This window comes from Saccopteryx leptura, chromosome 1, assembly GCF_036850995.1.
Source record: "Saccopteryx leptura isolate mSacLep1 chromosome 1, mSacLep1_pri_phased_curated, whole genome shotgun sequence".
In the NCBI taxonomy this organism is placed as follows: domain Eukaryota; kingdom Metazoa; phylum Chordata; class Mammalia; order Chiroptera; family Emballonuridae; genus Saccopteryx; species Saccopteryx leptura.
This window is the reverse complement of record NC_089503.1, coordinates 238,304,568-238,328,333: the sequence shown is the minus strand read 5'-3', so window position 1 is coordinate 238,328,333 and position 23,766 is coordinate 238,304,568. Positions and strand designations below refer to the sequence as shown.

The window sequence follows — 23,766 nt, the reverse complement described above, 5'->3', positions numbered from 1 at the left end:
CTACACTAAATCTGAAAAACATCATGCTAATAAAAAGAAATTAGTCTCAAAAGCTCACATATTTTATGATTCCATTTATACAAAATGTCAAGAATAGGCCAATCCATGGAGACAGAATATACATAAGTGGTTCTCCGGGACTGGAGATGGGGGAAATGAAAACTGACAATGGATATCAGTTCTGTGTGTGTGTGTGTGTGTGTGTGTGTGTGTGTGTGTGTGTGTGTGTGTGTGTTTAAAATGTTCTAAAATTAGGCCCTGGCCAGTTGGTTCAGTGGTAGAGCGTCAGCCTGGCGTGCAGGAGTCCCGGGTTCGATTCCCGGCCAGGGCACACAGGAGAGGCGCCCATCTGCTTCTCCATCCCTCCCCTTCCTCTCTGTCTCTCTCTTCCCCTCCCGCAGCTAAGGCTCCATTGGAGCAAAGTTGGCCCAGGCGCTGAGGATGGCTCCATGGCCTCTGCCTCAGGCACTAGAATGGCCCTGGTTGCAACAGAGCAACGCCTCAGATGGGCAGAGCATCGCCCCCTGGTGGACATGCCAGGTGGATCCCGGTCGGGTGCATGCGGGAGTCTGTCTGACTGCCTCCCTGTTTCCAACTTCAGAAAAATACAAAAAAATATAAATAAATAAATAAATAAATAAATAAAATGTTCTAAAATCAGATACTGGTAATGATTGCTCATTCATATAAATTTACCTTGAAAACCACTATAATGTATAGTTTTACAGGGTAAATTTTTATGGTACAAATGTAAATTATATAGCAATAAAGTTATTGTGTTAAAAGTAAATAAAATACAAATATCTTTAAATATTACAAGGTTTTACAAGTGGATGAAGTCAAATGGTAATAGAGTTACAAGAATTTCTGTTAAGACCAATTGAAATGTCAAAAGGAATCTTTAAAAAGCCAGACATTTTTGGAAGAATTAAAGAGCTAAAGAAAAATATGAAACAGATTATAACTTTATTTTATAATCAACTAAAGCTAAATTAGAACAAGCACTTTGTCCAAAGTAACAAGGAGATTAAGTGTCAAAATTGGGGCCCTGGCCGGTTGGCTCAGTGGTAGAGCGTCGGCCTGGCGTGCGGAAGTCCCTGGTTCGATTCCCAGCCAGGGCACACAGGAGAAGCGCCCATCTGCTTCTCCACCCCTCCCCCTCTCCTTCCTCTCTGTCTCTCTCTTCCCCTCCTGCAGCCGAGGCTCCATTGGAGCAAAGATGGCCCGAGTGCTGGGGTTGGCTCCTTGGCCTCTGCCCCAGGTGCTAGAGTGGCTCTGGTCACAACAGAGCGATGCCCGGGAGGGGCAGAGCGTCGCCCCCTGGTGGGCAGAGTGTCACCCCTGGTGGGTGTGCCGGGTGGATCCCGGTCGGGCGCATGCGGGAGTCTGTCTGACTGTCTCTCCCGTTTCCAACTTCAGAAAAATAAAAAAAAATAAAAAAAAAAAAGTCAAAATTGGGACCTAATTTCAGGCCAGTTATATTCAATATTAAAATCTTTTTTGGTCTGAAAGTTTTTAAATGATTTTAGTTTCTTAGCAGATAAATATATTTCTCACATTACATCATATTTTTAGGATAAATAAATAAAAAAATCTATAAGGTGTTAAAAATTCATTCTTTTAAAATATTTACTCTTCTAACATTTTTCTTCAGGGCATTAGAAAGGGAAAATGCATATTAAGTATTCCAGATAATTAGAATTTCAAAAACATCTAAAAAATAACTAATAAAAATGCTTTGCAAAGGAACAGAATACTAACCATTGTGACCACAGATTTTGAAACTGCTACTGTGAAACACTTGTTTGCATATGCAGCATCAAAGCTCTCTTTCACTTGTTTTGGGCACCTAATTCAGGAATATATGTTCCAATAATATCTTTTTAATAAGAAAAATAATCTTTGGTTTGAAAACAGGCTGAATTGATATGTAGACCATTTATAAGTTCTGTCACTATTAAATAAAGGCAAATTTACCACCCTGGGTAAAAATTAACTACACAAATATTCCCAAATTTCCACTTTTTTCTCTTTCTATGCTTCTGAAGACTTTTTACTGTCCTCCTCCTACAAAGTTTTCTGCTGCAATTTCCCCACAGTCAAATTCTAGAAATGACCTGTGAACCGATTTCAAAGCTTTGTTAAATACACCCTACTCTTTGAACAGTTGTGCATCTTCTCATGCTCCCCATTTTGAATTATAGTAAGTCCCTGAGTCACAGACATCTGACTTACAACTTGTACTTACAAATGGAGCACCATAAAGGCTATTGGTAATCAACTGCAATTGGACATCAGTGAAAATGGTATCATAGAGTTGCTACACTCCCTTGGCAAAGAACTAACCAGTGAAGACCTCATGGAACAAGAGCAGCAGATGATAGCATTTAAGGAAGAAAACAGGGATTTAGAAAGTTCAGAACCCGAAAATGTTTTTCACAAAAAAGTTAGCTGATGCTTTTTGTCTCATTAAAGCAGGAATGGCAAATTTAAAGGAGCAAGATCTTGATACAGAGAGGTCACCAAGTTTGACAGACAGTTACTGAAAGCCTGAGATGCTACAGGGCCATTTGTGATGGGAAAAAGCAAAGCTCTGTACAAACCTCCCTTGATGTCTACTTCAAGAAACTGACTCCAGCAGTGGAATCAAACCTGGACGCTCTAACACCAGTCACATCCTCTCCAACAAGTTCATTATCTTCCGCATTATCCAAGATTGTTTAAAGTTGTATTTGAAAATGTTTAAGTATTTATATGCCCACAAAGCTAAAAATAAATACTATGTTAAGACAAACATTTGTCTAAGTTGCATTTAATAGGTAAATGTACCTGTTCCAACTTACATACAAATTCAACTTAAAAACAAACCTACAGAACATATATTTTTTTGTATCCCGGGGACTACTTGTAATGCATTTGAATTCTCATAGCATTTCTCTTAATTTCCTTCAATATTCAGATTCTATGAGACACTATAAATATTCATGTGCATCTTACATATTATATAAATTGTAGTTCCAGTAGGATAAGATGTGTTTCATATACATGTGTGTATCCAAAGAAGTGCCTAAAAGATGCATATTATAAACTCTATATTTGCTAATGAATAAACTGTTTTAAAAAATAATCTAAAGTTACTTGTATAATTTGTGATATGTTAATATAAGATTCAGAAAAAGATTGAAATTGTTAATTAAGTGCTTCAGATATTCCACTATTGAGGAAATATGACAAATTATCACCATAATTTGAAGAAAAAAATGACAGTCTAGAAGTTAAAATAGTGTATGTGGTCAGATAGCTCAGTTGGTTAGAGCATTCTCCTGATACGCCAAGGTTGTGGGTTTGATCCCTGGCCAGGGTATAAACAAGAATCAACCAATGAATGCAGAAAGTGGAATGACAAATCAGTGTTTTTTTTTTTCTCTCTCTCTTTCCTTCTCCAAATTAGTTTAAGTAGTAAAAATCATAATATAGTGGGTTACATTAATTATATTTATAAATAAGTCATTCTCCAGGTGAACTGCGGGCACAAATTTAAGCTCAAAGTTTATTTTAGATAGCCAAGGAATATGTTTGATCTGGAGAGAACACTATAATAATTTTATGAAGAAAGAGGGGTTGAAATAGATTAGTAGAGAAAAAGGATTAAAAAGCAGAAAATGTTTGTGCATTTGTTTATTCATTCAACAAATATTTCCTGATCACTATGTGCCCAGCACTGTGGTAGGCATTTGGATGCACACTCTCACTGTCTAACAAGAGTATTCAAAATAAAGTCAAACGTCAAATTATAATTTAATATATGAAAGAAATAAATGATTTAAAGGTAAATTGGGGCCCTGGCCAGTTGGCCCAGTGGTTGAGCATCAACCTGGCGTGTGGGTGTCCTAGGTTCGATTCCTGGTCAGGCCACACAGGAGAAGCACCATCTGCTTCTCCATCCCTCCCCCTCCTCTCTCTCTCTCTCTCAATCTCTCTCTCTCTCTCTCTCTCTCTCTCTCTCTCTCTCTTCCTCCTGCAGCCATGGCTTGATTGGTTTGGGTGAGCTGGCCGTGGGGTTGAGGATGGCTCTGTGGCCTCCACCTCAGGCTCCAAAAAAATGGCTAGGTTGCTAAGTAAGGGAGCAAAAGCCCCAGAAAGGCAGAGTATTGCCCCCTAGTGGGCTTTTCAGGTGGACCCTCAATTGGGGCACATGTATCTGCCTTCCTTCCTCTCACTAAAAAAAAAAAAAGGTAAATGGGAACATTTTGTTAGAGAGAGAGAGAAGAAAGAACAACAACAAAAAGAGATATTTATAATGTTGGAAAGAATCTAGACATAGATGCCCAAGAATTAAAGTAGAGAGATCATGAAATATATAAGTAGCTCATGTCACTGGTATGTAGTAGGAAAAAGAGAGACTAGTAAACAATGACGAGATGGTCAATTGAAAACGAGAGCCTTCTCAGCTGTGAAGAGGAATGTGGAATTTAATCTATTGCACTGGAAAGGCACTGAAGGGTTTAGGAATAAAAATGGTATCTGATTTCCGCAGTGGCTGTACCAGTTTACATTCCCACCAGCAGTAAATGAGGGTTCTTTTTTTCTCCACAACTTCTTCAACACATGTTATTACTTGTCTTGTTGATAATAGCCATTCTAATAGGTGTGAGGTGGTATCCCATCGTTTTAATTTGCAGTTCCCTAATAGTGAAGTTGAGCATCCTTTCCTTTGATAGATGGTTGGATAAAGAAGATACACACACACACACACACACACACACACACACACACACGATAAAATGCCATTCAGCAGTTAGAAAAGATAAAATACTGTCATTTGTGACAATATGGATGGACCTGGAGAATATCATGCTAAATGAAATATCAGACAGAAAAATTAAGAACCATATGATTTCACTCTTATGTGGGATATAAAACTGAAAGCAATAAATGAATAAACAATAAAACAAACAAAAATTCATAGACACAGACAACAGTATAGTGGTCACCAGAGGGAAGGGGGTGAGGGAGTAGTAACGGGTAAAGGGGGTCAAATATATGGTGACAGAAGATTTGACTTTAGGTGGGGCACACAATGCAATATATGGATTATGCATCATAAAAATTTTGTAATCTTTTAACTAATATCACCCAAATAAATTTAATTTAAGAAGTAGCATCATTTGATTTATTAAAACAAGCAAACAAACAAATCCTTACTATTTACAATGGAAGATTAATCAAGGGGAAAACGAAAGCAAGGGGAAGAAACAATAGGAAGTATTGCTGAGAATCATGTGAGAAATTTTGTAGCCTGAACAAGGAAATGGAGAAAAATTACTGGATATTTCTACCAGTAATTTTGGGATATTCCCCAAAGAGGGTCACCTGATCAGCTAAATGTCATGATTACTGTATCTGTTCAGTATGTAGATCCCTATACAAAATATAAATTCACTAGGCTCACCCGCTTTATGATGCTATCTATCACTGCAGTAGGATTAATTCTTCTCTACTTGATTTATAATAAACAAGTGACTTTCTGATTGTGTCCTAAATTAAAACTTTCAACCTTCCAGAGTGTTAATTCAAAGAGGTTATTATTCTAATTATTCCAAAGTGACATTACCTTCTGTAAGTTTTCAAACCAGCATTTGGATTTATACACAAACTTTTGATGAGAAGGTTAGAATGACTGAATGTTACTGAATCTGATCAACTCTCATAAAACTGTTACTAACCCCATACTATACTGACTTCAAACAAGTAAGTAAGTTTTCTATAAATAGCAATCATTTTAGCAATACGTATAAAATATTGTATTTTAAGATCATTGGTAGTAACAACTAAGCATATGAAAAATGCTTTATCATTGGATTGAAATTGCTCAACTTTTCTGTAGTTTAGGCAAATATGCATTTATTTTTGAGTCAATAGTGGAAATAGACCATTTAAGATAACTCCATGGTAGTGAGCAAACTACCACAAAATAAGCCAGAAACACCAAATTCAAGTTTGATATCTTTAAATTGCTGAATACAAGGGGTTGTAACTACCACTTAACCGCTTTGTGCTACAATTAGTTCTCTTGTAAAAGGAGAGTATGATAAAAATCAATATCCCAGTCAGCTCTGAAGTCCCATGTTTTGTATAATGTGAAATATAATCTATTAGTGCAAGAGAGAAATAATAAAGGCCACATGGAGAAGAGCAGAGATTTGGCGGTATCAGAATCTAGTTTTACATGAATGAGCTAGTCAGTTAGTTATCACCTACAGAATAGTCATTTTTCTAAAACCACATTTGTTCACCTACTCATCCAATCAGGACTATTATTCTCAAAAGAGTGAATTTACAAGAATAGATACCACAAATATATAGATACATAAAATTAATTTTGACCTTACAGAAATTAAAAACCAACAATATAAAAATCCATAGACAATAAACCCTAAAAAATTTATCATCAAATGTTAACTAAAAGAAGCAAGGCAGTACAACCCACTCTTTGATTAATTTCTAATTTATTTAAATGAAGTGAATTAGTACCCAGTACACTATAACAAGTTTATTTACTAACTACTTGTATAGTATTCTTAATATGATCATTAATGCATATAACAAATATTAAATATTAATTATATGCTAGGTGTTATGCTAAATAAGGGCCATGATCTTCATTGTAGTGAGTCAAACAAATAAATGAAGAGGATGATAACTTGTCACAAGTAATTTTAAGATAATAATCATGGTGCATAATAATCATATGAAAAAATGAGTAATATGGGTATTCTAGTCATCTTATATCGATATCTAAGAAACTGATTGACTAGGTATCTTAATTTGATAAAGCATAATGTTCCTATGCTTTTATGTTAATGAGAATAGCTAAAATTATCCTGCTCATTAAGCTATCATATAAGTATCCACATCAATATAAACAAAAAACTTTAAATATTATCCATAAATTTGCTTACTTAAATAAACATTTATTGATTGGTTGTCTCCATTGGTCCTGAGGATAAATCTCAGAGCTCATTTAATTCAATTGAATCAATAAATATATACTTTAAAGCTATATTGCCTGACCAGGCAGTGGCACAGGAAATAGAGCATTGGACTGGGATGCGGAGGATTCAGGTTCAAAACCCTGAGGTCACTGGTTTGAATGCTGGCTCAATTGGCTTGAACATGGGGTTGCTGGTTTGAGTGTAGGATCAGAGACATGGCCCCATGGTCACTGGCTTTAGCCCAAAGGTCGCTAGCTTGAAGCCCAAGGTTGTTGGCTTGAGCCCAAGGTTGCTGGCTTGAGCAAGGAGTCACTCACTCACTCTGCTGTAGCCCCCCAGTCAAGGCACATATGAGAAAGCAATCAATGAACAACTAAGGTGCTGCAATGAATTGATGCTTCTCATCTCTCTCCCTTCCTGGCTGTCTGTCCCTATCTGTCCCTCTCTCTGACTTAAAACTTACTCTGTCTCCATAAAAAAAAGCTGTATTAAGTTTAAAAAATTTAAAAAGTAGATGCCTTTCCCCAAAATACCCAATTAGTGGTGAAACAAAGCAAGGAATTCAGGCTTTTTTAATGCCTTACTTTGTTTTTTGATTATGTGTGGTTTTTAAAAGAATTAATGCTATTCAAAGTATGACCAACTAAACATTTCTACTTTGTGAGCTTTCAAAAGATTCACTGAAAACCTGAGTTAATTAAAATTGTATAAATTTTTCTCAAGCTGCAAATATTCATGGACAGAATTAGTTATATTTCTTATGGGTTTCTGGAGGTTTGTAACTTAAATAAAAAAAATAAAGATGTGAGAAGAGATGAGTATAGTCATAAATATGGAAATGCATCCAAAATTCATTTATTTCCACCGAATGTAAATAAGCTTGTCTGCTAAAGAGTAAAGAGATTTTTTTTCCCACTGTCCTCTTTTGAGAGAGTTGGAAGGTAATGACTTCCACTCTTCCAGTTACATAAAGATTTGCAGGATCACTGATGTCAATTGCTGTTGGAATTTAATTAAGAAGACAATGTTTGTGAGAAAGTAAGTAGAAATTCTTGGCATGTAGTTTAGTCATTGAGAAAGTTAAGACATTAAAGTACAGCATTCAGAATAAATATATGCAGGAGTTTTTTCAAGGGGTGAAAAAGAAATGAACATTTTTATTCTTGTTGATAGTAGCAAAAGCCACTATAAAGATCTAACAGAATATTTTTTTAAAATTCTTTTATTTTGAGATACATGAACAAACAAACACACACACACACACACACACACACACACACACACACACTTATCCATTCCAGTCTTTCAATTCACATCCTCTTGTAAATTGTCATGGGGGGGTGATGGAATGAGAGAGAGAGAATAAAGAGATGGACGACAGAGAAAAGGCTGTAACATATGAACTGGTTGTCCTTCTTACTCAAACTTACTGTTAAGATATGGAAAGTATGTGAGGAGAAATGGTGGATAGCTTGTGTCTCTAAGTAGCCATCTCTTTAGATTTCTCACTTTCATCTTTTTAGAACCCTTATTATGACTGAAGGACACTCAACTCATTCTAGTCAACGATGCTTCCTGGCCAGAAACTGGCCAAGGTTATGAGAGAATTCTAGAAGAAGCTGGTTCTCCTGCCTGCTGTGTCCATGCACCACATTTCCTGCTTTCCCCTCTTTCCATGGGCTTAATGCTTACTCTTACATTTCCGTGTAAGGTCAAAGACACCGGTCACATCTGAAAAAACCTTTCATTACTAAATTGAACTTTTTCCCGGGGAAGCGAATAATGGAGAATCCTTCCAAAAACGGTTCTACTTCCTTCCTAACATGCTGACTCTCCCAGGCTTAGGTCTAAAGTTTCCTCTATCCCAACTCACTCCAGTCGCATGTTAGGCTCTGCAGCAGTTACTCGCTGCGATTTTTTTTTTTAAAGAATCAAGTGCTAAGCACCGCCTACCGTCGTGAGTGGCCTGTCACTCTGTCCCGCTGTGCGGTTGTGATTTGCGGGCAAGACAGTGCGGTCTGGCCCCGCCCCACTTCCCTTTGCCGCGCTGGCAGTCTCGGGTTTTACCCGAAGGTGGAGAGTGGGATTCTGGCCGGCGGCGCTTGGAGCAGGTGAAGCAGCAGCATCTTTGTTCCGGCTGTTGCTGCTGTTCTTTCTTCAAACGTGGGTCTGAGTCAGGAAAGGACAAGCATTCTTCCTTTGCCGCTAGAGCTCCAGGGAACTGTTGCCCAGAACCTAGGCACTTCATACATTTCATCTCACCCACTATTCCGCTTTCACTGTGTAAATCACCTGCACATTTGCAGCCCTGTGAATGTCCCTCTGCTCAATGCTCAGAGAAGGGGTCGAAAGGGACTTTCAAGGGGTTGAAAGACAGGGCCTCCGCTGACTGCGGGCAGCTGTCTATGGTGCTGAAGCTTTCCGGGCGTTTGTCTCCACCGCCACAAGGAGTTAGGTTGCACGTTTTCATTCCCGGCTCTCTTGTTCCCCCATGCCTTGGACAAGACTAATATCAACATCGTGAATATCTTTCCGTATCATGGCCCACGTGAGACACTTTCGGACTTTAGTTTCGGGATTTTATTTCTGGGAAGCAGCACTGTTACTCAGGTGAGTCACTTGAATTTAACAGTTGGAGAACTCATTAAAGCCTGTGTGCTGGGTTGCAACCACTTGTTATTGATGCGACCAAGAATGCAATTAGAAATCGACTTGTTGAAAGCATCCCTAAAATCTACTAGGTTCTTTTTTTGTCTAAAAGTATCTAGCATTTGTGTGTGTGTGTGTGTGTGTGTCTAAAAGTATCTAGTATGAGACCTCCGAAAGCATGTAACTTTGCTCTATTTTCAGAAATTAATGCATTTTAGTAACTGGCATCTTATACTAACAGCAGCTGAGGTTGCCTTGGAAAAGTTATTTCCAAAGCCAAATTTTTCCTTCTCAAATTGCTGTTAGAGCTTCCTTTTTCTAAGTGAATTATAAATACTCTCTTTTTGGGAGTTAAAAACATATAGTAATTAAAAATAGAACACTACTAACTTTTTAAAAAGCAAAATATAAGAATATAAACATTTACATATCAGAAAAATTCTAAACATTGTTGATATATCCAGAGGTTAAGCTAAATGAATACAAAATAAATAACTTGCAAGAACTATTTTCTAATAAACTTAGTTCAGGTAATACATGGAGGCAAAATCATAAATAAATCATTAGCTATGTTATATGTCAAGAATAATCTTCTTAGAGAAAGTAATATAATAAAAAACCTATAAAACAATAATATTATTCTATGACATGTCATTTTCTTATCATGTCCAGTCATATTTTGTAGGCCTCATTTTTTCTTTGTAATTAATTTAAAGAGGAAAAGAGAAACTAAGCAAAAGATCAGATAATTTAATCACTATTCTTAATTAAGCAATGTATAAGCAAGATATTACTTATATAGATATTTGAACAATCAAATAAATTTTATTTTACTGTTATAATTACCTTATAATTATAATTTTCATCTTATGGTTCACAAGCTTTTCAACAGGATTAAAATCAAATAAGTAGAGTAAGTTATGTGTATACTGATTTTCATTTGACACATGTAAATGTTCTTTGCTAGGTTGTTAGGTCAATTTTTCATCTTTGGGCACCTTAGAAAAATCATAGTGTTTTTCATAAAAATTACCTTATAAGAAGTTATATATATATATTTTGATATGCCTATAATAACAGGAACTGGTTGTGAAGGTTATTTTATTTCTGAAATTATTGACTTTTTCTTGAGGGGTTGAACCACTGTAAACCAGAATATTTTCAGTGAAAATATTTTAGTAATATTTAGTAAATTTTTAATTTTACAATTATTACAAATTTTATATGTAGTAATCAAAACAAACAGTGTATAGATTTTTTACATTTATGAACATTTTATGGAAAGGAGTTCATGTTATTAGAGAAACCGGTCATTTTGCTCCATTTTTTTTTAGTATTTTAGATGATATTGTACATATTTATTTTTTCAAAACAACATGATAACTTAGTTCATAGATATTCAGATTTAAGAAGCTTAATGTCAGTAGTAAAATATATTGGTCAATGTGGTCAAATCTGCACAATGTAAACTCACCACATTTGTTATATTATAGTCTTAGATATATAATCTTCATCACTAGAGTCTCTAATTTTTGTTTAGTTTTATTGAAATTCACAAATATTGTATTTCCAGCTCACAGTCTTGATTATAAAAATGTACCTTTGTTAATATTAGATACTTTTAGTTAAAAGTGCAAAATGTAGCTCCAAAACTGTAGTTCCTTGAAAAAGACATACCCAGTATAGAAGTTTATGCAATACAAATATTCTTTATCAGGTTCCTTTTCTTCTCTCATAAATTGAATATAAAAATTTTTCTATGTATCTTAGACTAGTCTTGGATGAGAGTAGCTCATCACTCTGTGAAGAACTTTAATCATATGTAAAAAATTAAACATTTTTATTTTCAGTGATGGCCATTGAAAGAAAAGTTTTTATAGTCAAGAAAGTGAAGCTCCCTCTACTGGAAATATTTTATAAAATAAATGTCTTTATGGAAACTGTTCGTTGTTCAGAAAGTCTATTTGTGATGTATTGAGCAAGAAGGAAACATGCAAAGAAAAAATAAAATATAAAAAAGTGTTTACTATCAGTTCATGAATATATTTTTAATTTAAAAATATTCCAGGACAATTTGGAGGCAAAAACATCTAGAAACCACCAATATTTATAATTAAATAATTTACAAGTACTGACTTTTCCCCATAGGTTTTAAAAGATTTTTAAATTTTTTATTGAGCTATAACATACACAGAAAAGTGCACAAATAACAAACTCCATATAATGTTTTACAAAGAAAACACACTTGTGTAAGAGACCATGGCCAAGAGTTGCATTTTCAGTATCACAGGAGTCCCCACTCTGCCCACTCACTCCCACCACATCTTTTCCTAGACACTACTTTGCCCAAAGATAAATCTGCACTAATCTGACTTATGCAACAATAAGTGTCTTTTTTCTGGTTTTGAACTTTATATACTCATTTGAGTCTGCTTTATTTTGATGAACATTCTGTTTCTGTGATCTATCCATTATTGTCACATCTAGCATTAACCTATTTATTCTTATTGCTATATGGTATTCCATTATATGAAGACATCACAATTTATCTATTGTTCTAGTATGTAATATTTGGATATTTTTTAGGATTTGGCTATACTATGATGAACATCCTTGAACACATCTTTTTGTGAATTCATTAATTTTGAGGACTGTGTGGGTTGGGCCCAATTCTTTCTCTAGAGCAAGAATGGTTGGATCAAAGGATGGTTTAATAGATACTACACAGGTTTAGCTTTAGTAGATACTGGAAGACTTCAAAGCAGTTGTAGCTATTTATATTCCTGCCAGCAATGTTTGAGAGTTTCTGTGCTATTACTATTACAAAATTTTATCAGTATAAAAGCATTATAAAAATTCCTAGGATTTTCTTAGTTATTGCAAGACCACAGATGATATTTCAGTTATTTTATCTTGGCATAATTTCTACTTTTTTAGTAAACAGTTTTATTAAGGCAAAAACACCAGAACAAAAATGTTACTACTATAATACAATTAGAAGTATTCATTAACAGAATATGTCTGGTATATGAAATGTAATTTTATTAAAGGGGATAGTTCTTTTAATAAAAGCAAGTGAGAAAAGTGCATTAACAGACATAAGAAATCTAAATTTCTTATTAGTGAAGTTCTTAAAAGTTTCACAGCTTGCTCAGATAATGCTCTTTTTTGAAGCAATTCTTCTATGGTTTTGGGTTCTAGTTCTCATGTTAATAAAATAAAGATCAAAACACCAGTGTTCAACTTTCTTTGAAATGTAGTTAAGTTATGATTAAGAAGAGCTTGAGGAACAAATTCTGAGCAGGGGAACTGCCAAAAACTGGTGTTTAAACAAACTATTTTTATAATACACAATTTTGTTTTTCATCTTTACAGTTTGATACCAACACAGACTAGATATATGAATAAATTATAGTACATTGTGTCAAAAGCTGAATGTATGAATTTCAGGTTTCATCATAATCACAAATAAAATGTTTTCTTGGTTTACTTCAAAGTCTAAGAAAAACATTTTGGCATGGAATTTCTTGTTTTTGCTTTTGGTATGTTTTAGAGGATGAGGAAAACCCCTTTTAATGTTGGTTTTATTTTCTTATGTAAGATATTAAGGAAAATATACTTTAATATACTTTTCTATTTTTATGATTTCATATATTCAGGTACATTAGCAGTGTTCTATAGATTTTTTAAAACTATCATGCTACACACATAATATATGCATCTTCTTTGTGTCTCTAAATAATGATACATTTTCCCAAGTATATTGTAGAAGAATCATGTCCCATTTGTCTAGTAAATGCCTCAAGCAGTTTGCCCTGCAGATTCAGAAAGCAGCTCATAAAATATTTCCTCTTGTACATATTTTTTCTTTCCCATCTGACCTGTGGTGGTGCAGTGGCTAAAGCATTGACCTAGAACACTGAGGTCGCCGGTTTGAAACCCTGGGCTTGCCTGGTCAAGGCACATATGGGAAGCAACTACTATGAGTTGAAGCTTCCCACTTCTTCCCCCTCCTTCTCTCTCTCTATTTCTCTCTCTCTCTCTCTTTCTAGAAATCAATAAAAAAAATTAAAAAAAAATTTTTCTCTCCCTTGACCACACAAGTATGGACTGTGGCAACTTAACAAATGTGTGCTTCATATGTAATGTTAAGCAATTCAACAGGATTTCTTTACCAAATTCTGCACAGAAATATTTGTGCTAGGTATAATTTAGCTGTGAATAATTGGAAAACTACCATATTTCCCAATGAATTTAGAATTTAACAGAGAAGAAAATACAAAGAGCCAAGTGACAAAAGAAAAACACTAACAGCAATGTTTAAGGAATGTGAAATAGGGAAGCTATCTAAAAGGATTGGTACTTGTACTGGATCTTGTAAAATGCTTGTTCCACTGGTAGAAATAAGATGTAAGGATAATATTCTGTGGAAAAGAGTGATATAGGCCTACAGTATGCTTAGGGAACAGTGATAGTCAAATTTATGGTTTAAAGTCATATTCTAATGACAACAACTACTGAGCTGGCTACCATAATAATCATGCAGATATATGCTTCCTTTCACAGTGGAATATGGATAAAATTCAGAAGGAAGTAATCTAATTATAACTGGATACTTATAATTGTAAGTTGGCTCAAAATATTTCTATAAATTCTTTCAAAGGTATCTCTGATATTTCAAATTTATCTCAAAATTACAATTAATCATAAGATAACTAATAATATTTAATAATAGTAAGAACTATGTAAACAACAATGACAAAACTATAAGAAGAAGAATCTGTTTATTTTAGAATTTAGAGACCATTGTTGGAATTTTTCATCAAATATGATTTGTTTTATTCAATTTTTTTCTTTCTCCATTTATTTAACCCTTTCATACAGATCTTATTTTCTAACAATTTTTCAGGACAATTAAAACAAAACAGTTAGTGAAGTACCCAAAATTGGCCTTCGTGTTGTTTTAGAAGAATTATTAGGTCAACACATTTTTTATGTTTTTATCTATTTTTCAATTACAGCTTACATTCAGTATTATTTTGTATTATTTTAGGTGTACAGCACAATGGTCAGACAATCATATGCTTCACAAAGTGATCTCCCTGATATTTCTAGTACCCACTTACACTTTACAAAGTTATAACAATATTATTGACTATATTCCCTCTGCTGTAATTTACACTTTCAGTGACTATTCTGTAACTACCAATTTGTACTTATTAATCCTTTCACCTTTTCTACCCAGCCCACCAAACCCCTACTGCTCTGGCAAATATCAATTTGTTCTCTGCATCTATCAGTCTGTTTCTATTTTCTTTGTTTATTTTGTTCTTTAGATTCCACATTTAAATGAAGTCATATGGTATTTGTCTTTGTCTGTCTGACTTATTTCACTTAGCACAATACCCTCTAGGTCCATCCATGCTGTCACAAAAGGTAAGATTTCATTCTTTTTTTTATGGTCAAGTAGTATTGCATTGTGTATAGGTACCACAGTTATTTTATCCACTTACTATTGATGAACACTTGGGTTGGTTCTATAGCCCGACTATTGTAAATATTGCCACAACAAACATGGGGGTACATATATTCTTTAAAATTAGTATTTTAGATTTTTTTGGTTATATTCCCAGAAGTGGAATTGCTGGATCATAAAGCAGTTTCATTTTTAATTTTTTGAGTAACTCTATACTGTTTTTCATACTTGATGCACCAGTCTAATTCATACCAACAGTGCATGAGGGTTTCCTGTTCTCCACATCTTCATTAACACTTGTTGTTTATTGATTTATTAATAATAGCTATCTTTTCATATGTCTATTGGCCATCTTTATGTCCTCTTTGGAGAAGTGTCTATTCATGTCCTCTGCCCATTTTTAATTGTATTGTTTGAGTTGTATGACTTCATAAATTTTTGACATCAACACTTTATTGGATATATCATTGGTGAATATCTTCTATTCAGTAAGGTTTTTTGTTGTTGTTGTTGTTGATAATGGTTTCCTTTGCTGTGTAAAACCTTGTTAGTTTGATGTAGAAAATATAGTCTTTAAAAAAAATTGGAGAATTCAGACTGTTGAAAGAAAAGAGGACATTGAACTTGGTCTAAGATGTTTTGAGTTTGAGATGCTAGAAGTAGATCTTGGTATCCTGCTATCAGCTAAGAATGCAGAAACAATGCTTGAACTATAGAATTAACAGTCACTGTTTTATGAAGGTGGTCATACTTGTGAAAAGAAAAATGAATAAAGAAAATATTTATCTGTAATAAGGTAGAACATTTAGATCAGAGCACAGAAAAGTACTCAGAGAGCTCTGACCGAAACTGTGGTGAGATTGATCATAACCAAATGACAAAGTAATAGATTTATCATAGTTTTGTCCTGGTGAGACCAAGGACCTGCTCTTATCAATAGCATATATCTTTCTATCACTTTTCTATAAACCTTTGCAATGCTCTAATTTCAACTAATATCATAAACTAGTCCATATTCATGGATCATACATCTTATTCACTTAAATTTTCTCAGGCCCTGGCCGGTTGGCTCAGAGGTGGAGCATCGGCCTGGCGTGCAGAGGTCCCGGGTTCAATTCCCGACCAAGGCACACAGGAGAAGCGCCCATCTGCTTCTCCACCCCTCCCCCTCTCCTTCCTCTCTGTCTCTCTCTTCCCCTCCCGCAGCGAGGCTCCATTGGAGCAAAGATGGCCCCAGGCGCTGGGGATGGCTCCTTGGCCTCTGCCCCAGGCGCTGAAGTGGCTCTGGTCGCGACAGAGCGACGCGGCGGAGGGGCAGAGCGTCGCCCCCCGGTGGGCGTGCCGGGTAGATCCCGGTTGGCGCATGCGGGAGTCTGTCGGACTGTCTATCCCCGTTTCCAGCTTCGGAAAAATACAAAAAAAAAAAAAATTTTTTTCTCAGGAGATTTCTAGGGAATTATTTAGGAAGGACATACATCTTTTCCTTTTCCTTCATGAAGCATATATAGTGAATCTTCTTTGATTTTCCACCAAAACTGTCTCATATTCTGCCCATGTGATTATCTTTTTACTTGAATTAACAGTACTTACTGAAAATAAATTCATGTGTAGGTAAATGTCTATGTGGATTTGTGGGTTGTTTGTCTTTCTCCACTAAGAAAATGATGTTAACTATAGCTTTGCCTTGCTTTGGGGAGAAGATCAGGAAGAGAGACAGCTCAGTGACTTTCAGGGAACTAGTTCTAGAGTGAAGGCAGAAACTTCAAGATTGGAACATCTGTTTAGCCACAACAGAAAGTGTGTGAATCAGCTGTTCAGTTGCACAAAATGGAGCTATTCTAACAACTGCATTGCAAACATACATATTTTAAGAAAACAAAGTTTGAAATCCTCAGATGTTGTTAGTAGAGGAAACAATGGTAAAAAGAAGAAGAAAGGGGAGGGAAAGGGAAAGAGGAGGAGGAAGAGCTCTATCATAGTAAATTTCTGAAATTCTTTCAGAGTCTTCGTACTAAAAGTGCTTTTAGGAGGAAGTATTACCAGCACCTCTCAGACAATTTAATGCACAGTAGTAAACTCAGTGGCACAAATAGGAATAGCACAAAATCAAAAAGTTATTAACTTCCTCTGAAAATAGTTTATTGAAATGAATAACTTCCGATACAAATGATGAAGAATTTTATATGAGTGCATACAAACATTTGTCATAACCAATTGGAAATTTTTGCTAGACCTTGAGATATTTCTGACACTATTGCCAACATAGAATGATTGGGATTATATTAGAAGTAAGTGGTCCCTCCAACATCCTACCCAAATTTGAAATTTCTCAAAAATATCTCTTAACATGTGGTCATTCCCATAAAATTTAAAAATTTTCTAACCATAAGGATGTTTTTACTTCAGATGGAAAATATTTATCAAACAATTTTAATCAATAAAATCTAAAACACTATTCTATTTTCTTTTGTCCAAAATAAAATTTATATATCTGCCCTTCAAATATTTGTCTTTGTATATTTAGTTTTTTTTATGTTTTCATCTTTACTTAAAATGACCCTCCTGCTCATAGGAAATATGTTTTTATTTAGGTATGATTTGAGTTAATAACTTTTTCCACGTAGTCGCTCTATGCACAAGGCTTGACTGCTCTGGTTTCAGAGTACCTGCAGCATTCTACCCGACTCTCTCTATAATATAATTTTATAAAAATGTACAGAGCAATAAAAAATGACTACCCAGGCAGTGTGCAAAGTATCCTAGGGAAACAAAACCTCAACTTTTAATTAACAATAAACCACTGTAGAAGTGAAACCATGTGCTGACGCTTTAAATGTGTGTTTTAGATCTTCATGCACGTTTCTCTCCCTCTTCACTGTAAAGCCTGTGAGGATAGGGTTGTTTCTGATTTTTGTTTTACTTTCATAATATTTAATTCAATGTCATGTATGCAGTAGATGTATGCATACATATGTGTCTGTCTGTTTTATAAATGAGAAAAGTTTCCACTCTAAGATTAACCTTTCTCCTATACTCCCTCAGGTGATAACACTTCTGTTGAGAATACATGGTACAAGGGTTCCTGCTTTTTCATGATGCTAGACTAGAATCGTACAGTTTTTACCATTTGAATCATAACCTAAATATAAAGAAAACATTTCCTTGTCTTGGATTTTATTAGAGTCTTACAACTTTGGAAAATAAACCAATAGTTGGTATCATTTATCTACTGACATCCTTTATGATACCTTAATCCTGAAAGCATTAAAGAACTTTTGCAACATGTCTTTTTAATAAATATGTATGGTTCCCAGGAGCTGCTAAGCTTCCTGTGAACACATTTCAGATCACAACTATTCTTACTAACATCATTCTTAGATGACTTTCAAAATTTTATGTAACTATTTTTAAAAGAATCTTGGAGATATTATCATTACAATTTATTTGTTTTTTATGTTTGCCTTTGTTGTTGTTTGTTTGTTTTAGTTCGATTTGGTTAGGATTGGTCATACAATACTTACGGTGGGATCCTGGGAGGAGAAGATAAGTGATTTGAATGTCAGTGAAATGACCACTCAAATGTTTTCTATCAAATGACTGAAGGAAAATGTGAATTCCGTCTGTCTGGCTAATTTGTTTTTTCTTTTTAGAGAGAGAGAAGACAGGAAGGGAGAGAGATGAGAAGCATCATTCTTTGTTGTGGCTCCTTAGTTGTTCACTGATTGCTTTCTCATATGTGCCTTGACCCAGGGGCTCCAGAGAGCCAGTGACTCCTTCCTCAAGCCAATGACCTTGGGCTTCAAGCTAGCGATCTTTGGGCTCAAGCCAGTGACCGTGGGGTCATGTCTATGATCCCACACTCAAGCCAGTGACCCCATGCTCAAGCTGTTGAGCCCGCACTCCAGCAGATGAGCCCATGCTCAAGCCGGTGACCTCAGGATTTTGAACCTGGGTCCTCTGAGTCCCAGTCCAATGCTTTATCTACTGCGCCATCACCGGGTCAGGCTGTCTGACTAATTTCTGTTGAGCTCACTTTACCTTCTCTAAGAATCCTTCTCTGATTCTCCCCCAAGTTTAGGTGAGGATACTTCCTCTATGTTTACAGGATCCCAGCACCTGTATTATTGCACATGTACAAGGGATATGGTAAATGCCTGAGTACTACCTCTAGTTCAAATTGTGATGTCCTTGAGGACAGGGATAGTATCATATTTCTAGTTCTATTTCTAGGGTTTAAAAGAGTGTCTACCACACTGAAAGGCTCAGTAACTTGGAATTGAAACATTGTTGTTGTTTTCTCCAAAAGCATATTGACAATTTCAAATAAATAACTCTCTAGGCATAACTAAAAAACACTATTCTCTCTTCTTCTGCTTAAAGCATTCAAGAGGTAATTTGGTACTTCATTTTTTTATTCCTAATTTTATTTGCCTGTGGTAATGTAGTTACTCACTTGCCTCTTACTTCTCTTTGATTTCATAGAAAAAGTTTTAGAAAAATAATCTACATTTTCCCATTTATTTTTTACTCATCTGTGCCTCACTTGTTCCTATTTGGGACCTATCTTCACCCTCCTAAATGAAGCAGTGCTGAGCTTTTGTTTTATAATAGCTTATTCCTTTTCAAACATTGAAAAAATGGAAATAACATTTCACATTAAAAAGGTTACAGCAAATAACTATTAAATGCATACATCATATTTCTGTACACACATATAGAACATATAAAATTATATCTTTACATCAATCTACAATTTTAATTATAAAATCTCTAAACTGGAAAGAGAAGACATAATTAAATGACCATTCTAAATAATAATTAAATAAATAATGCATATTCTCAAGGCATAATATTTGACTTCTATTATTGCACCTATCACAGTTCTGGGATTATAATCACTGACAAGTTTTTGAAAACTGCTGATATCACAGAATATTTGTTTTTGTCTTTTAATCTGTTTATTCACATATGTTTATGTTTTAGGCCCAAGAGATTCTATGAAGGGTGGTTGAATGACCATTTCTTTTCTGCTGGCAATTTTCAAAAATGTAGTCATGAATAATTACCCAAAATGGTAATGAGTATAAATATTGAGAAAAGGAAACATCTTTTTAGGAATGGAAAGTAGTACACATTCTTTATGAGGAAGACAGGAATTTAAATGAACCTTAAACAGCTGATGGAATTTGAGTGGGCAGAGGAGAGGGAAGAGCATCTCAGACAAAGAAAGCCTTGTTAGTAGAGGGAACAGGCCAGTGTTGATGATAAATGGAGGTTTTCTAATACGTCCATGATTTATGTTGTTTTAGGACTAACTTCTTAGGAAATGTTTATATGACAATTGTTGGGTGTTAGAAAAAATCAAATGTTTATTAAAATAATTTTTTTTTATTTTGAAACAAAATGTTTCATTGTCATTACTTGATATAAAGGGAAGAAACTATTTAAATGAGCTCCTTTATACTCACTCGTTCTGTTGATGTTTGTATATAAATATATGTATATATCTCATTTGTATTATTTAAATGTGTTTGTTCTGTTTATCAGAAATTTAAAGACTTAAACTTAATTATTTGTATATCAAATAAAAGAAAAATCCAAGAAAAGGAGATTTATGACTTTCCATAGTTTTATAAACAAACAATTACATTTCTGACAAGGGAAAGAAGAATGATGTATGTAATGAAGTCTTGACTTAAAAACAATCTATTTCTATAAGTTATTATTTTTTATTAAAAGATAAAACACTGTAACATGCATTAATATTTTCTACCAGCTGTTAAATCTTTCTTTTTTAAGACGAGACTTACCTTTAGTCTATTAAAACACCATGGGGCCCAATTTAATGTAGTATATCCCACTGCCTGCTAAGAATAAATGAGCTTCCTGTTTCCTTACCTTCCCTCTTGCTTTATTTATTAGGAAGACTAGAGTTAACAGGGATTATATGGGTACAACTATTAGAAATCTCCTTTCTGCTTTAGTTTTTTTTTTTGAGCTTAAAATACTTTAAAAGATTATGAAATCCCAGTGGTAGAACATCGGCCTGGCGTGCAGGAGTCCCGGGTTCAATTCCCCGCCAGGGCACACAGGAGAAGCGCCCACCTGCTTCTCCACCCTTCCCCCTCTCCTTCCTCTCTGTCTCTCTCTTCCCCTCCCACAGCCAAGGTTCCATTGGAGCAAAGTTGGCCGGGCACTAAGGATGGCTCTGTGGCCTCTGCCTCAGGCGCTAGAGTGCCTCTGGTTGCAATGGAGCAATGCCCCAGATGGGCAGAGCATCGCCCCTGGTGGGCATGCCAGGTGGATCCCGGTTGGGCGCATGCAGGAGTCTGTCTGACTGCCTCCCCGTTTCCAACTTCAGAAAAATAAAAAAAATAAAAAATAAAAAAAGATTATGAAATCCTTTTTTTCCTTTTAATTCCTTAAAATTTAAGCTATCTCTTTCTTCCTGCAAATCTTAAAGAAAGTGAGAATCATCAAACACTGTGCTGCAGACCTCAGTCTATGCCTCCTGAGACTATTGTAGAGAATTAAGTTTTATGTGTAGACAAAATAATGTCACTTAAATATTGACATGTGAACTTAAAAATTTGCTCTACTTCAAAAGGCTAGAGTGCATAATATTCTCTGTGTGTATATGTACAGTTATATAAATATGTTAATGTACAGCAAAGATTACACCAGAAAGATTAATTGATCTAAAAAAAACTTTAATTTTTAGAGCAAATAAAATCCAAGCTCAAAAATATAGCAGTTAGGGCTCTGGCCAGGTAGCTCAGTTGGTTAAGAGCATCATCCTAATACACCAAGGTTGCAGGTTTGATTCCCAGTCAGGGCACATACAAGAATCAACCAATGAATGTATATGTCAGCAGAATAACAAATAGATGTTTCTCCCTCTTTTTCTTTCTGTCTCATTCTAAAGTCAATATATAAAAAAACAAACTAAAAAATAGTAAATATAAGATGAGATTTACACCTCTGTAAGAAACAGCTAGTGTATTGTAGATGTTTTCTAAATTAACATTTTTATTTACAAATTTTTATTGATTGATTTTAGAGAGATAGAAAAGGAGAGAGAGAGAAACACTGATTTATTGTTTTACTTACTTATGCATTCATTGGTTGTTTCTTGTGTGTGCCCTGACTGGGGATTGAAGTCACAACCATGGCATATTGCAGGGGTTGGGAACCTAAGGCTTGCAAGCCAGATGTGGCTCTTTTGATGGCTGCATCTGGCTTGCAGACAAATCTTTAATAAAAAAAAAAATAATGTTAAAAATATAAAACATTCTCATGTATTCTAATCCATTCATTTCCTACCGCTCATGTTCATGGTTGCGGGTGGCTGGAGCCAATCACAGCTGTCCTCTGGGACAACACCAAATTTTTATTGGATAATGCGTAACATACACGGGTCATTGTATGGCGGTCACGGAATTACATTTTAAAATATGTGGCGTTCATGGCTCTCTCAGCCAAAAAGGTTCCCGACCCTTGGCATATCGGGACAATGCTCTAACCGATTGACTTGCCTGGCCAGTGCTTAAATGAACTTTTCTTGCATTCTGTCTTCTCTATGCATGCATCTGTGCACACATGTGAAAACAAGAAGGGATTTGGAGAAAGAAGACTCAGGGGCATGTTTCAGTTTGGCCTTTGAAGGACTGGGTGAACTTTCTGTCTACTGAAATACTATATGGAATATGCTACTTAATAAATGTAATGTGTAAATCTGTATCCATCTACAGAGCATAATGTTTTGTAACTAACAGAACTGTGATCTCTCTCATTAACAAAATATATGTGTTTAGTATTACAGTTATAATTTCTCACTTCATTTAGAATCAGTAGTCTTTATTCCAAAAATCTATTTTTTTCCTAAAATCCATTACAGTGGTAGATGTGTGAGGTGCTAAGCAGCAGGAAAATAAACAAAGGATGAAGAGATTAGCCCTTAAGCTGTGTTAGTTCAGATTCCGTTCATTTATGAGTGATGGGAAGTACACAATAGTATTGGTTTAAGAAAGGTTTATTTTTTTTTTCAAAAGAAAGAAAAAGAAAAAAGAAGGAAAGAAAGAAAGAAGGAAGGAAGGAAAAGCTGTAAAAGTGAACAGACCAACTCTGGAATGGGAGTTTACCAATCCATGTATTGTTTTGTTGCCCTGAACGTGGTTATTTGAGATAGATGCTCAGATTCCAGCCAGCATAGCTGCCTTCCAGCCATCGGAAAAGAGAAAAAAGCTTCTCTTTAAAGGCAATTCCAAAAGGTTAAGATTTCCCAGTTTCCCTGGCACCTTTGTGTGCCCACGTTGCCAAGTTCTGGCAACTGAATTGAAAACAGAAATGGCAAGTATAACTTCTTGGAAATGCCTTCAGAGGGCGGTCCAGAAGCTCCAGGCCCTGTTTAGTATTCTGTAGTATGAAACTCAGTCTAACTGAAGCAGAAGGGAACTATTCTCAGCAGGAAAAAAGCATGAGCAGATCATGTTTCAGAAATATCACTCAAGAAGTAACATGGGGACTTGGAAGAAAGTATGTTGAATGTGGTGGGGGCCACAACAGGCATCAGAAAAAGTAGTCAACACAGTAGGACATCCCAAAAGTAGAGAGAAGGGAGCAGATATCAGAAGCAAAGCAAAATCA

At 35.3% G+C, this 23,766-nt stretch overlaps 2 protein-coding genes across 2 annotated transcripts in view; one reads left to right on the top strand and one right to left on the bottom strand.

Moving 5' to 3' along the window:
* CTSB (cathepsin B) overlaps positions 1-23,766 on the bottom strand; it is a 698,317-nt gene that overhangs the window by 352,000 nt on the left and 322,551 nt on the right. The gene's annotated exons all lie outside the window — the stretch shown is intronic.
* GLRA3 (glycine receptor alpha 3) overlaps positions 9,085-23,766 on the top strand; it is a 165,706-nt gene continuing 151,024 nt past the window's right edge. The window contains exon 1 of the mRNA XM_066360944.1: positions 9,085-9,605. Within this exon, the coding sequence (XP_066217041.1) occupies positions 9,535-9,605 (71 nt within the window). The 5' untranslated portion in view covers positions 9,085-9,534. The remainder of the gene's footprint in view (positions 9,606-23,766) is intronic.